Below are 14,938 nucleotides of genomic sequence, written 5' to 3' on the forward strand. Positions count from 1 at the left end.
AATTCCTGGAGATCTGGGGGGTGAAACCTGGAGAAAGTGGGGTTTGGAGAGGGAAAGGACCTGGGCATGACATAATTCCATAGACTTCACTCCAAAAGTAGCCATTTTCTCCAGGTGAACTGACCTCTGTGGCCTGGAGACCAACTGTAATTCCGGGAGATCTCCAGCCACTACCTGGAGGCTGGCAACCCTAGAGAGGAGGGTATTTGCCCCTTAAATGCTACACTGGGGGACAGACTGCTCAGAAACCCCATAGCCAGGGTTCCTATACAACCACTAGAAGTAGGGCTTCATATAACTCAAGTGAAACACAGCAGAGTGGGATTGAAAGCCTGATGCAAACGGTTTGGAGGACAGAGGAAAAAATGCTGTGTGCTGCAGGAGGACGCAGAGAGGAAAAGAATTCGAGAATGAGACTGAATCACCCCTCCATTGCTAGCAGGCAGCTTCTTGCTAGCAATGAGAAGGGGTGGCTTTGCCAAATTCCTCTCCTTGTTCCACCCCCCCCCAATGCACTTGTGTTGTAACCGGTCCTTGTCATGTATTACTGTAGCCTAGTGGTTAAGTGCAAATTGTGAAGAAGGTTAGGCTGAGACTTTGTGACTGGCCCAAGGTCACCCAGCCAGCTTCCATGGCAGAGTGCGGATTTGAACCTGGGTCTCTCCGATCCTAGTCTGATCTGTTAACCATTGCACCATGCTGGCTCTCATACGTGATAAATGCATGTATTCAGCAATACGTATGATGGGTATATATGTGCTAGGAAACCAGGAATAGATAGCAGCTCCTTGTCACATGTGCGCGCAGTGGAAAATGCAATGATGATAACGGCTCGGATGCTATGAAGGAGTGCATGATGATCTCTGCGATGGTACATGCTTCCATTAAAACTTCCTTTGCTCAAGATCAGTGACTTTCAATGGGTACTTGCGCAGATGGAAGTGCTAGAGGATGGGGAAACACACTCCATGGCAGACACTATTAGGTGTGCTTGGAACTTATTGATAGAATCCAAGCCTGCGTTTCTAGTGTTTTAGATGGGTAGCCATGTCGCTCTGCAGTGGAACAGACGGATTTTTAAAAAATAAATTTATTAAAATAAACAGGTTACAGATATATACAAAAGATAGCAATATTTGTAAAATACGTTATCAATCTAAGTCCCATCATCCTGCCTCCTTCACCATCAACTGACAATATCGATACTATTTCCAATTATATCATCGCTAGTTCCATTCTTTGTGTCGCTCTTGACCATAAAAGATCCATACTATAAATATCTCTGTTTTTCTGACAAACAGTTAATTTCACTAAGGTATAGATCTCCTTTATTTTCAGCAACAGATCTTGTAGTCTAGGAGTATTTATAAGATTTATAAGATCGGTACCTGCGTATGCTGGCCCTGTAAAGAAGATAAGGCATATTTTTTCATACATGGTAGATGTGCATACGTGCCTCCAGTTATTGGAAGCAAATGGTGAAAATTATATCAAGAGGACTGGAAGAACAAAGTCTCCCTAAAGCAGAGACCCTGCTGCTGAATTATTTACCTGATTTATCTAGAGATCAGCAAATGGTTGCCTTACATATGATTACAGCGGCCAGGCTGGTTTTTGCCAGGCAATGGAAACAAAAAAATACTCCCGGAACAGCAGGATTTGAGTCCAGCGGCACCTTAGAGACCAACAAGGTTTCCAGGGTGTAAGCTTTTGAGAATCAAAGGGCCAAGCTACACATGACGAATGACACTTGAACGGCAAGTGGATTGAGTGGAGGGCAAGTGAACAGGGAGAAATACACTTGCCGTTCAAGTGTCATTCGTCATGTGTAGCTTGGCCCTCAGTCTCTTCAGAAGGGAGATCTGTGACTCATGAAAACTTACACCCTGAAAATCTTGTTGGTCTCTACGGTGCCACTGGACTCAAATCCTGCTGTTTCCAGTTTGCTCTTCTCTTTTACAGATGTTCTGCATGCATCTCTTTTGTTTGACAACAGGCAGTTGACTATGAGATGAACAGGGCTTTTATGCTGACGGTGATGGTGTCCAACCAAGCGCCTCTGGCCAGCGGCATCCAGATGTCATTCCAGTCTACAGCAGGGGTCACCATTTCAGTCACCGACGTCAACGAACCACCATATTTCCCTGCAAACCACAGGCTCATTAGACTGGAGGAAGGAGTACCTACAGGGACGGCGCTGACAACCTTTTCAGCGGTGGATCCTGATCGTTTCATGCAGCAAGCTGTAAGGTGCGGTGACAGAGAAAAACAAACAGGGCGTATGCTGCGTTTTCTTAGTAAACCTCTTCTGTATATTCGATAGTAGCAAGACTGGGTTTGTGACCAGTTCTTTGATTGGCAGGGAGCTTCAGCCAATCCTACCTCTCTGATATATGTGGACTTACATTGCCACAAGATGAGATCTGTGCCCGTAGGGCATTGGGGTTGTCTCACTAAATTGTGAAAGGCCATTTCCACACGCCATTAAAGGGACAGCCCACTCACAGAACACTGGCGGTCATCTCCGTTTGCATAATGTTTGCAGGCCATTCTGTGACCGCAAAAAGTGCCTTCTGAAAAAAAGGCACTGAAAAAACAGAAGCCGAATGGCCCACAACCATTTTGCAAATGGAGACCTCTGGGCCGTCCCTTTAAGGGCATGTCGAAATGGCCAAAGTTTTATCAGGTGCAGCTGTGTGGTGCAGTAAAATGTGTCATAAACTGGTCATCTTGTGGGGCTGTGCAGCTGTATAGTCACATGATGTTGAGGTGAATATTAGTGCGTAAATCTCAAAAACCAGAGGCAAGAGGGTTAGGGATTGGGGCCATTGTGCTGGGGAAGGAAGGATTTAACCCTTCTGCTCCATTTCTCCTATCAAAAACTGCTCTATCACCCTGCTTTCGTACAACATTTGGATTGGAACTGGATGGAATGAGGGAAACCCAGACAGCATCTTTGTCCCAAAGACACTTAGTAACACTTGGTATTTCTGTTTCAGCTCTGATAGGGAAAAAGACAGGCATGCTATGGGAAGGGGGAAGACTGGCATGATATGGGTACCTGTCTTTTTCCCTTCCTTGACTAGCTCCACCCCCTGATCTCCAGACAGAGGGGAGTTTAGATTGCCCTCTGCACCACTCAGCAGTGCAGAGGGCAATCTAAACTCCCCTCTGTCTGGAGATCAGGGGGCGGGGCCACTGGCCATGTGACCATTTTCACGGAGGGCAATTTAAACTTTAAAAAACTCCCCTTTTGTTCCAGCTGACCCAAAGTGATGTCATTGTGCAGTCTTGAGTTCCACCACTGAGTTCCACCACCTCTTTAACCAGAAAAAAAGCCCTGCTCAAAGGTATTTTCAGCTGGAGAAGTAGGGAAAAGTTAATGATCATCTCCCTTCTCCTGGGTCTATCCCTAACCCACAGCAGCTGTTTGAGCTAAATGGCACACCAGATGATTCATCAAAAGTCCCCAACATTATATGACGTTTGGCACATTTATGTTTGTGGACAAGCATTTGTCTCATTCGCCCACAGCAATTTGAGATGCAAAATCTGAGATGTACACCTCAGCAATATAACAAGTGAAGTGTCCTTGATTCTTCTTGCTCACAGACACTTGTTGTGTCACAGTGTGGAGCTCCCAAGACAGATTACTGTCTGGGCTGTCAGGCGGCAACCCAACAAGTAGCCAAGTGTGCTTAAATCTCATTGAGTTCAGCAAGACTTGCACATACTTCACTGTTGGCTTGCTTGTGGCCTAAGAAAAGAGGGATTTGTAACGCTCCTTCCCCCCCCACCTCTCCCGCCTCTCTGGTTATCTGTCTCCTCCTTTATTGCAAGCGCCAGATATATTTGGCATAGCAGGAGGGCACACTCCGGAACAAGAGCTGGGGCCAATTAAACTTACATCACTTGTGACATTTTATAATCATTAGAGGGTTGAGATATTTCACCTGGGATGGAGCTGTCTGGAACAGAAAATGACGGTGGTTACTCACTGCCTCTGCCTGTTGGCTTTGGACAGGCAGTGAAACCTTTAAGGACAGAGGGAACGTCTCGGATAACAAGGCCATTTTTCTTCGTTGTTTCATTCTGAAATGCTGGGCCTTTGAAGAAGGGGCCTCTTTCCCAACCTCCTGCACTTGTAGCGGCATTGAGGTATGCAGAAGGAAAACGGTTTGCCTTCCAATCAAACACAACTCCTGCATTCCAGCTGTGCAGAGTGCGGCAAAGAATGGAAACGACTGGGGCTGGATGCTTTCTGGTCTGAGAGGAGAATGTAGAGGGAGGATTCTTTGCAAACCTCCTCCTGTTTGCAAGCTCCGTGGCTAAAATGTCTCCAAATGTCAACGTTGTGCTGTGTGCGGCTGATTTCCCAAGCCAGGGCTATTTTCAAGTCTGAATCGGGCAGTAGAAAACCCAGCAAGCTACAGCTCTTCTTTAGCTCAATAAGGCTGTGACATTACATGAGAACGTGCACCTGAAGGGAGTCACAATGTTAGCCGGGAAGCTGATTTTTAAAAGACAGATCGGAAGGCTTTGTCAATTTCTCTTCTCTACAGAGCCGGCAAAGATCACTCCTCAGAGGGTTTGTTAATTTCCTCTTTGGCTCCAGAAGGCTCTGTCAGTTTCACCTCCCCTTCCGGGAAGCGGAGAGGAAATAAACAAACTCTGAGCAACCATCTTCTTTGCTGGCTCTGTAAAGAGGGGAAATTGACAGAGCCTTCCAATCTGTCTTTTAAAACCCAGCTTCCTGGCTAACATTAAAACTCCCTCCATGTGAGCGTCCTCGTGTAATTCGTCTCTTGTAGTTTAGCTCTATGTCTCATGCGTTTCTGCTACCTAGTCCTACGTCCAGCCTAGACAACTTAGGACCCAGCTGTCGCTTGCCAATTGCACGTTGTGCCTTCCAAGCAACAGGACTGGCCCAACCACAAGGCAAACCTAGGCGATTGTCTAGGGTACCACATTTTGAAGAACACCAAAAAGGTGAGAGGAGCCTCCCCTACCACCTTGAAGAGAAGCTTTGCATTCAGTGGCTTCTAGCATCTCTGTTTTCTGTTGACTCCGGTCTTCTAGATCTGCCAGGATGGAACATATAGGGCTTTTGAAGAGCTTGTCTGCTTCTATTTTTTACCATGTTCGCTGTGAATGCCCAGTAAGTAAAATGTTCACTCTAGACTTGTTTCTCCATTGTGAGGGGGGCGCACCAAAGTAATAGTTCACCTAGGGTACCAAAAAACCTTAAAATCATAGAGAATTATAGGGTTGGAAGGGATTTCTAGGGTCATCTAGTCCAACCCCCTGCACAATGGAGGAAATTCATAACTACCTCCCCCACACACACACCCCAGAAGATTGCAAAACACCATCAGGATCCCTAGCCAAACTGACCTGGAGAAAATTGCTTTCTGACCCCAAAGTGGCGATTGGCATTACCCTGGGCATGTAAGAAGGGGCCACAAGAACTAAGCACTGATGTAGCCCTTCCTGCCCTCCCTCTCATGATCTGCCTAGGTTCACAGAATCAGCATTTCTGTCAGATGGCCATCTAGAGACCACCACCTCCCGAGGAAGCCTGTTTCACTGACTGTCAGGAACTTCTTCCTAATGTTTAGCCGAAAATAGCACTGGGGCAGCACTGCCATGCAAGGGACTTCTATTGCTTCTATTGCACTGTTAGTAGTAAGGCCTAAGCTTAACCCCTACAGCAATGCCAGAGGAACTTGACTCAGAGATAGGCAGTGTGAGTCCAGGAGGGAATGCCCATCACCTCCCGCTTTGCTGGTGTTTGGGAGCACGCCAAACCCCCTTGGTGTATCAGTGCCCTCCCTGCCATGTTGCCCCAAACTGGCTCCAGTGGCTTGGCTCTAGAACCAGACCTGCCTGATAATGCCTTTGTATTTGTAGCCCCAGACATTGTTTAACAGCTCCCTAAGAAACCACCATACGCCACTGGTAATCACTTGGCTTGATTCAGAACGAACTCGATATTTCCAAGCATTCTCTGAGAACTCTTGGGGTCCATTGAGAGTTCTCTGTCAACCTGTAAAGTTTATCATTAAACAGAAATCCAGTGGCAACTTAAAGACTAACAACCATTTATTGCCTGTGTGAGTTTTCATGAATCAGAGTTCTTTATTATGCCACATTGTTCAATTCAGCTGCCCTTCAAAATATCATCTACATTTCCCCCCCTAATTTATGGATGCTAACCACAATTCAGACAAAATTATACCCCTCTGATGAATGGAAGGCAAGCCTAGAAGTAAAAAAAAAACCAGTGTAGTCCTTCCTGAGATTGTCTGGCCAGACACAGAGAAGTACCAACCCAACTGTGATAATGGTTAGAATTTGTATAGCACTTTCAGAGCTGGAGAGAATCACAAAGGTCATCTAGTCCAACCTGCACAGTGCAGGAAATTCACCGCTACCTTCTCCTTTCATTCCCCCCCCCAAACTCAGTGATCCCTGCTCTGTGCCCAGAGGAAGGCAGAAAACATATCAGGATCCCCTACTAATTCCTTCCTGACCCCAAAGTGGCAATTGGCATTTCCCTAGGTATATACGCAAGCGTCGCAAAAGTCTAGCACCAGCTTATACCTCCCCAATCTGTGTTCATTTGTATTGAGTCTTAGGGCGAAGCTACAAGTGACGAATGACACCTGAACGGCAAGTGTATTTCTCCCTGTTCACTTGCCCTCCACTCAATCCACTTGCTGTTCAAGTGTCATTCGTCACTTGTAGCTTGGCCCATGGAATCATCATTGTTGTCTGGTGGCCATCTAGCCTCTTCTTAAATACCTCCAAGGAAGGAGAGGCCACCACCTTCCAGGGAAGCCTATTCTGCTGAGGAACCTCTCTAGCTGTCAGGAAGTTCTTCATGATGTTTAGCTGAAAACTTTCTATTTCTGGTCCAACCCTCAGAGGCAACAGAAAACAACCCTGCTCCATCCTCTGTGACAGCCCTTCAAATATACTTAGAGTGCTATCATATTGCTTCTCTAACCGCCAATTAATATAAACACAATCCTCCCTTCCAGGGATTAGTATAAGAAATTCGCATACCTAAAATATTAATAGAGAGGGCCAAGCTACACATGACGAATGACACTTGAATGGCAAGTGGATTGAGTGGAGGGCAAGTGAACAGGGAGAAATACACTTGCCATTCAAGTGCCATTTGTCATGTGTAGCTTGGCCCAGAGTGTTCCTAGAAAAGAGTGCTTCTGAGGTGAGAGTGCTTCTCCATGCAGTTCCAGGCCCTCCAGTCTCTCAGGGAAAATGGTACTTTTTTTTTCTTATAAGGACTACCCCAACTCTTTACCTTCCTCTAGTGGACCAAGGGTTACGCAAACACATCTCATTTGTGTTTAATGCAGAGACTTTGAGGACACTCAGTTCATAATAAAGGGGAGCAATAGACACGCAACAAATTTGTATTTGAAATCATGGAGGTAAAATCTGTCCGCAGCATCACTGATGGCTGCATTCAGCATGACAAATCACAAATAATGCAGTTGCGTTCTGAGAGGAGTGTGCAATTCGGGATTCCTATTTGGAAAAAAAACCCCAAATCGGCCCTAATTGGAAAGTTTTGGGATTCCTAAATCGGGCCCAGCATTGCTGGTCCAATTCAGAAATACCAAATCAAAGCTTTCCAGAGCAATTTGGATTGCTTCGGAAAGCTTTGGATCAGAAAGGGGCGCTTTCAAACCCGGTGCAGCTTGCTTCAGCTGACTGGCGGGTTTGAAAGCACCCCTTTTGGGGCGCTTAAAATTCAAACCCGCAGCTGGCTTCAGCTGACTGGCGGAGGCGCCCCTTCCTCCGCCGATCAGCTGAAGCCAGCCGCAAGATGTGGGGTTTGAAAGCTCCCCTTTCGGAGCACTTTAAATCCAAACCCTGCAGCTGAGTAACTTTTTCCGGCTTTGGAAGTTCCTAAGCAGGAAACCCAAATCTTTTTTTTTTGTTGCACGCTCCTAGTCCTGAGGTCTGCTGTTGGAGTATTATAAATCTGGGATGGGCACTCCAACTGATGGGGCTATTTGTCTCCTCGCTTCAGCATTGTGACTTGGACCTCATGCCTTCTCTTACTATAGTAGCCAAGTCATGTCATTTTGTGAGTATAAAATTTTACGACGCCTCAGTGCTGTCTTATATAGAATCTGCCTCCCAGGGGCTCTGCGTAAGGAAGCCCTCCACAGCCAGGCTTGACAACAAGTTGCTGAAACCTATTTATGAGCTGCCTTGAAGACTGAAAGGGTGGAAAGGCAGGTTATAAATCTTTGAAATAAATAATGAATGATCCTTATGTGCCTCATTTATTTTTAACGACACAATTTGGTTTTTCTGGATGCATGCTTTTGATTTTTTTTTCTTTGCCCACAATTTGAATGGTCTTAACCAGAATCCTTCACCCTCCTTTGAAAGGGAGAGGGGGGTCTTTTGGGGAGTCTTTGTTGTTTTTAAATGTTAATGTTTTAAATTATGATTTGTAAGCCACTTTGAGGCACGATGAAAGGCCACATTGAAATATTTTAATAAAATAAATAAGACATGAACTAAAATGTGTATATCATGGCCTTTCACGGTCCATAAGGATCCCTTCTCCTGGCATTAGTGGACTGCTAAGAAATACTTTTCCTGCCACTAGGCAAAAGAAAGCCAAGGGAGAAGCTGCGCTTGAAGCAAAGGATGTGAAGCTTTTCACAGGAAAAAAAATACTAAACAATTGCAATTGCCGAAATAAGAATCATAAGAAACAGACTCAGTTGTGTGTTTCTTTATCAATGACTACACATAAAAACCTCCAAAGAGGCTTATTGTGACAGACCAATGGCCTGTCCCTCCTGTTTCCCATCATTGCCAATTTAGGGTTGCCAACTTTGTGTTGGGAAATTCCTGGAAATTTTGGAGGTGGAGCCTGGAGAGGGCAGGGTTGGGGGAGGGGAGGGGCCTCAGCGGCATATAATGCCACAGTGTCCACCTTCTGAAGCTGCCCTTTTCTCCAGGGGAATTGATCTCTATGATCTGGAGATCAGTTGTAATTCAAGGAGATCTCCAGATCCCACATGGAGGTTGCCAGTCCTAGGATAACCAGATGCCATCAATCGACCTACCACCTCCTCACTCTCAACTGCTGTTCAGAAATATTGAACATACATATTATCCATGAATTGGTGTCCCATCCTTTTCATTTTAAATGAAATCTCCTTGTAGTGTTCAATTTGGTTGGCACAGCCATCAGGAAAGGTTTTAATCCTTCCCCCAGTGCTATTGTTTTTCCCTAGGCAATTTCACCCTGTTCACTGGATTGATTGGTTGATTGATTGATTGATTGATTGGATTTCTAGCCCGCCCTCTCTGCAAGCAGGCTCAGGGCAGGTTACAATCATAGATAAATTACAACAAATAAAACCAGTAAAATACAACTCAGTACCAACATGGATTTCAGCATTCCAGGTGGTGCACCCTTCCCCCTGTCCCTGCCCACCATACACAAGGGAAGAAAAGGGTGGAGGTGTGGGTTGGTGAACCTCTAACTCCTCAAGCATGGGGAGGCAGATGGACCATATGCTTCCCCCCCTGCCCACTAGCAGGAGACCGGCAGGGAGGCTAATTAGATGGATCCAGTGCTGGCCTCAACCATATGCCTGGTGGAACATCTCCGTCTTATTCGCCCACCAAAAAGATACAAGATCTTGGTGGGCCCGAGTGTCTTCCAACAGAGAGTTCCACCAGGTTGGGGCCAGGACAGAAAATGCCCTGGCCCTGGTCGAGGCCAGCCGAGCCTCCCTGGGGCCAGGGACCACCAGTAGGTGTTTACTTGCAGATCTAAGAGCTCTCCGAGGTACATATGGGGAGAGGTGGTCCCTCAGGTATGCTGGTCCCAGTCCGTTTAGGGCTTCATAGGTCAGAACCAGAACCTTGAACCTGATCCGGAATTCCACGGGAGCCAATGCAGCTGCTGGGATATGGTTTTCTCTGCAGTTATCCTTTTCCCCTTCCCCTGCTAGGCAAAAAGGAACTTGGGGACAATTTTGATCAGGAAAATTGTGATGGGAAAAGGGTTTAATGTCCCTTGCCTTCCTCCATGATCAAACCACTGGCCTTCCTTTCACCTTCACAGCTATAATTCATTTAAAAAGAAAATATCAGAAAATCTAATCATTGATTTCCCCTATATAATGGGTTAGCTCGGCCCTAACAAAACATGCCGATGCTCCTTCAAAACGAAGCCTTAGGAGAAGTCTACAAACCCAAGGAAAAGCTGAAAACACTTCCTCAAACTTTATTTTCAAGCCATGTTAAGGACCTGTCACCAGAAGAGACTGCTATGTATTTATTCCTGTTCTCCACAGATACTCTAAGCTGTCAGATCCTGCAAACTGGCTGAACATTAATGCCACAAACGGTCAGATCACCACCACCGCCGTCCTTGATCGCGAGTCAGCCTATATTAAGAACAACGTCTACGAGGCCACGTTCCTCGCAGCTGACAATGGTAGGCCCACTTTCAGCCTCATTCTTGCTTCAATAATACTGTAACAAGAGTGATGCCTTGACAGAGTTGTCAGTATAAGTTTAGAATTTTTTTTCCACCAGGTTTGCTTGTTAAAAAAAAATACACCTGCATGAAGTTGGGACAGGACATTGTCAGAGTAAATTACATGTGTGGAGCAATCGTAAAATGTGATTAATGGGAAGACGGCGACTAAGGGCTCTTCCACAGTAGATTTTTGACACAGCTCAGCTTCTTAACGGCATTGGATTTCTCTCTGTCTTGCAGGCAGTGGCCGTTTCCACACGGCTTACCTTATTTTACAAAATAGCGAAATCTCGCTCAAAATGTTGCAAGAAGACGCTGTTATCGCATCTTCTCGTGATTTCATACGAGATTTCGCTGTTTTGCAGAATAAAGTAAGCCGTGTGGAAACAGCCAGTATCATCACCAGTTGCTGCTGTCCCGGTTTTTTTCTTCAAGTTTTTTCCTTTAAGGTGGTCTGAAAAAACACGGAGAAAGCTAAAGAAGAAGAAGAAGAAGAAGAAGAAGAAGAAGAAGAAGAAGAAGAAGAAGAAGAAGAAGAACAACAACAACAACAACAACAACAACAACAACAACAACAACCACAACAACAACAACAACAACAACAAGCAGGAAACAATACTTTCTGTAAGGGAGGGGGAAACCCAATGCAGTTAAGAAGTTGAACTCCATCGAAAACCCAATATGGAAAAGCCTGTAAAGGAAATGTGAGGAATCCCGTCACATATAGATGGGAGGAGATAGCAGAAAGAAGGGATGAAGAAAGAGGAGTCCTGCTGGGTGTACCAATCCTCGTTACGTTTTAAAAGTCACAGCTGAGAACATGCCAGGAATTGTTCCGTTAGGAAATCAGAAGCAGTTGATGGGAAAAGATCACTGGAAAATTCCAAGGGAATAATTCTACTGAAGCGAAACCAGAAAGGGACCTTGAAGACCAATAGATCTCTCAATTTATTATCCTGTCCGAGACGGCACATCATCAGATGCACGAAGAGCAGACTTTCAATCAGGACAGGCAGTAACAGGCTTTTAGGGTTCTTGATATGATCTGCAGAACTCCCTACTGCAAGCCACACGATTCAGTCTTTTTTAGAGTAAAGACACTGTAAGCAGCAAATCAACTGACAAGGGCTGAAAATAGCTGTTTGCCGTGGAAATCACTGTGTATGTTCAAGGCAAACTTACAGCGAATTAGCATTCCTTGCAGTGTTTGGGCAGAGAAGCAGGCTGACATCTGGAAGTGGACAGCAGATCTGCTTTCAAAGCCTTCTTTAGCGCTTGCTGGGGGAAGCAGTTGCAAAGGGCAGCAGGCAGTAAGAAAAGGAATTCCAGCCCCATCGCCTCACTGGGTGGGGAATTTGGACCATCTAGGTTTCGTTTGAGAGCCAAGCTAAGTTACAAAAGACAGAGTCAAGACACCATCTAGGTGTCGTTTTAGAACCAAACTAAGGCTGAATCCACACATCCTGGCGTGTCCCGGCGTTACGCTAAACTTCCGGAAGTATAGCGTCTTTCTAGCATGATTTCTAATTCATTGTGCCACAAGTCAGAAATTGTGCTAGAAAGACGCTATACTTCTGGAAGTTTAGCAAAAGTTTAGTGCTATACCGGGACGTTTGGATTCGGCCAACTTTCACACATGTTGGATAATACACTTTCAATACGCTTTAGTGTGAAACAGGAAAATCCACTTTGCAATCGATTGCTAAAGTAGATTGAAAACGCACTGCAAGTGTATTATCCAACACGTGTGAAAATGTGAGTTACAGTGCTAGAGATCTGTGAGTAAAAAGCCGTCTTCCATGATACATTTTTGCATAGTTTGCAGAAGGGCAGGAGAGTAGGAGTGGAGTCACTGCAGAACGGGAGTAGTATTCATGCTCCATCTAGCTCTGGATAATAACCGAGCTGCAGCATTCCGTACCGACTGGAGTCTCCCAGTTAGGGAAGACCTACGTAGAGTGCATTACAGTAGTCAAGTTTCTAAGTTACCATGACATGGATCCAGGTGGCCAGATCGGCCATGTCAAGGTAGGGGGCCATCATCTAGGCTAGACCGAATTTGCAGAAAGCATTTTTTTGCTGTTGACTTAAGTCTTGTATACATGGAAAAGACAGTGGCGATATAATCACTTTCCCTTCGTGCAAGCAGACATCAAGGAGTAACTTTAATGCTTCTGCTTGCACAAGGACTGTTGTACATGTGATAATCTCCCAAGAGACCCAACCCTGTGTAACTTTAGCTAGGGAAGTGGCTTGCAAAGTAAGTATGTAAATAAACAGATGCGATTTAAGCCCCCGCCCCATCCCGGTCAAAAAGAAAAACAGTCCATAGTCTGAATATTGCATAAGCAGAAGACAGACACCCCCAAGCATTTGCGCATGAGATAGCAGACAAAGATTGCAGGAAGCTGCAGTTAACCCTGTGGGCTTTGTGTTCTCTGTACAGTGAGCTTGGTGTCTGAACAAGAAGGAAAGTCTAGAGGGAGATCTGTCCGAGGCTGCCAAACAGAAAGCAGAATTTCTGCACTGCTAGGCCTTGAGGTTGGGAAAGTTAACATTACAATCATGAGAAAGGGGTTTAGAGAGCTTCGTCGGGGATTTGGAGACTCTTTGGTCAGCAAAAACAAACAAGCAATGTAAGACAGAGCTCTTTACAAAAAATAGCTGGGAAGAATCAGTGGAGGGTTTTTTTTTTATTATTCATTTTTGTTCGCATTTTAAGGATGGAAAAGGCAAAAAGAATCAAGAATACAAGCTTTAAAAACTGCTCAGGCAAGGCTGTTGGAGGAAATAGTCAGAGCGGGGAGACCTGGAACAAAATTGCCTGAAGTTCACTGGGGATGGGAAGTGGAAGAAATGAAGAATATTGAACCGCTTAAAAGAAACGGATTCTCTTTTTTTCCTTCCACTAACTAAAGGGAAGTTACTGAAGCATGCAGGCCTAGAGAGCTGAAGGAATGGGGGGGGGGTCGTTTTATTTTTTTTTTGTTCGTTTGTTTTCAAAGGATTAGGCTGGACAGTGACGGCTTTTGACCTTTATGAACGTCAAACTCTCAAGCGAAGATCCTGAACTGGCAAACTTTTGCACAACTGATCATTATTCGGAGGTGCTGCCATTTATCTTGGAGGCCCCCTGTTGTGAGAAAGACAAGTGTTAGGACTGCTATCTGGCTGGTCTGGAAGAGGATGCTTTGAACTTTTAAGTATTTGCATGGCAGGGAGATGGCCAAGGCCTGTAGTTTCTCCCATCACTACAGTATTAGGCGGGAGAAAGGTATAGTTTCTGACAGCTGCAAAGAAAGGGAGAAAGGGAACCCATCTTTACCGTTGTAGCAGGGAGCAGACCCAGAGCTATCTGATCTAATATTTTCTTTCCAAAAGAGATGGTGCTGAAAGCCCAGGAGCAGGGCAAAAAGACATCCACTTTCCAATTTTTCTAAGATAAAGCTATCACTTAACCTTCAGCTAGTGGTTACCAACCATGCGTTCCACATTGTGCAAAGTACTCTCTTCTGTCTGTCCCGAGCTTACAGCATATCAGCTTCATTGGGCAATTCTTCGACTGTGGGCCAAGCTACAAGTGACGAATGACACTTGAACGGCAAGTGTATTTCTCCCTGTTCACTTGCCCTCCACTCAATCCACTTGCCGTTCAAGTGTCATTTGTCATTTGTAGCTTGGCCCTGAGTGTGCAGGTGATCAAGAATAATTTCTCTGTCTGCTTTCTTCACTCAGAATGGGTGAAAGACAGCCTCATTTGTTGCTAGATATGTAAAGTAGGATTAACCTAAACTTGGGTGCATGGTTATGAGACCCAATGTGAAGTAATAGAAGGATATGCAAAATATCAGCACCCATAGTGAGTTAGGAAACCCATGTCCGTGTTAAGACATGGGCCATTTCCACACACTTTGAATAATGCACTTTCAATGCACTTTCGCAATCCTTTTGAAGTGGATTTTTTGTTCCACACATGGAAAATCAGTTTCAAATGTTCACTAAAGAGTATTGAAAGTGGATTATCCAACGTGTGTGGAAGCAGCGTATGGAACTTGTTAATGAATGCTAATTCAGCAATTTCACATTGCATTCTACCTTTAAAATTTCTATGTTTGAGAACAGAAACTATGAGATCAGTGACAGAATGCCCTGGAATACGTCCCGGAAGTTTACTTGCTGGTTTTTGAATGTTGTGATTTTTATGTCAGATTTGTGTCCTTTTATTATTTTGTGTAGAGACCTGTTTGTAGAATGCAGAGAGTAGTTGGACATTGTTGACACATAATGGCCGATATTACATTGGAGGGTTATTAATACTTTAGTTGTTCCTCATTAGGAACTGTGTCCCTGACAATTTCATTTGACATTTTTCTCTACATTCTTCCATCT

At 45.0% G+C, this 14,938-nt stretch overlaps 1 protein-coding gene across 1 annotated transcript in view; it reads left to right on the forward strand.

The window, feature by feature from the left end:
• CDH4 (cadherin 4) overlaps positions 1–14,938 on the forward strand; it is a 466,474-nt gene that overhangs the window by 416,095 nt on the left and 35,441 nt on the right. The window contains exons 9-10 of the mRNA XM_054980461.1: positions 1,997–2,250; positions 10,362–10,504. Coding sequence (XP_054836436.1) covers positions 1,997–2,250; positions 10,362–10,504 — 397 coding nt within the window. The remainder of the gene's footprint in view (positions 1–1,996; positions 2,251–10,361; positions 10,505–14,938) is intronic.

This window comes from Eublepharis macularius, chromosome 5 (genome assembly GCF_028583425.1).
Source record: "Eublepharis macularius isolate TG4126 chromosome 5, MPM_Emac_v1.0, whole genome shotgun sequence".
NCBI lineage: Eukaryota > Metazoa > Chordata > Lepidosauria > Squamata > Eublepharidae > Eublepharis > Eublepharis macularius.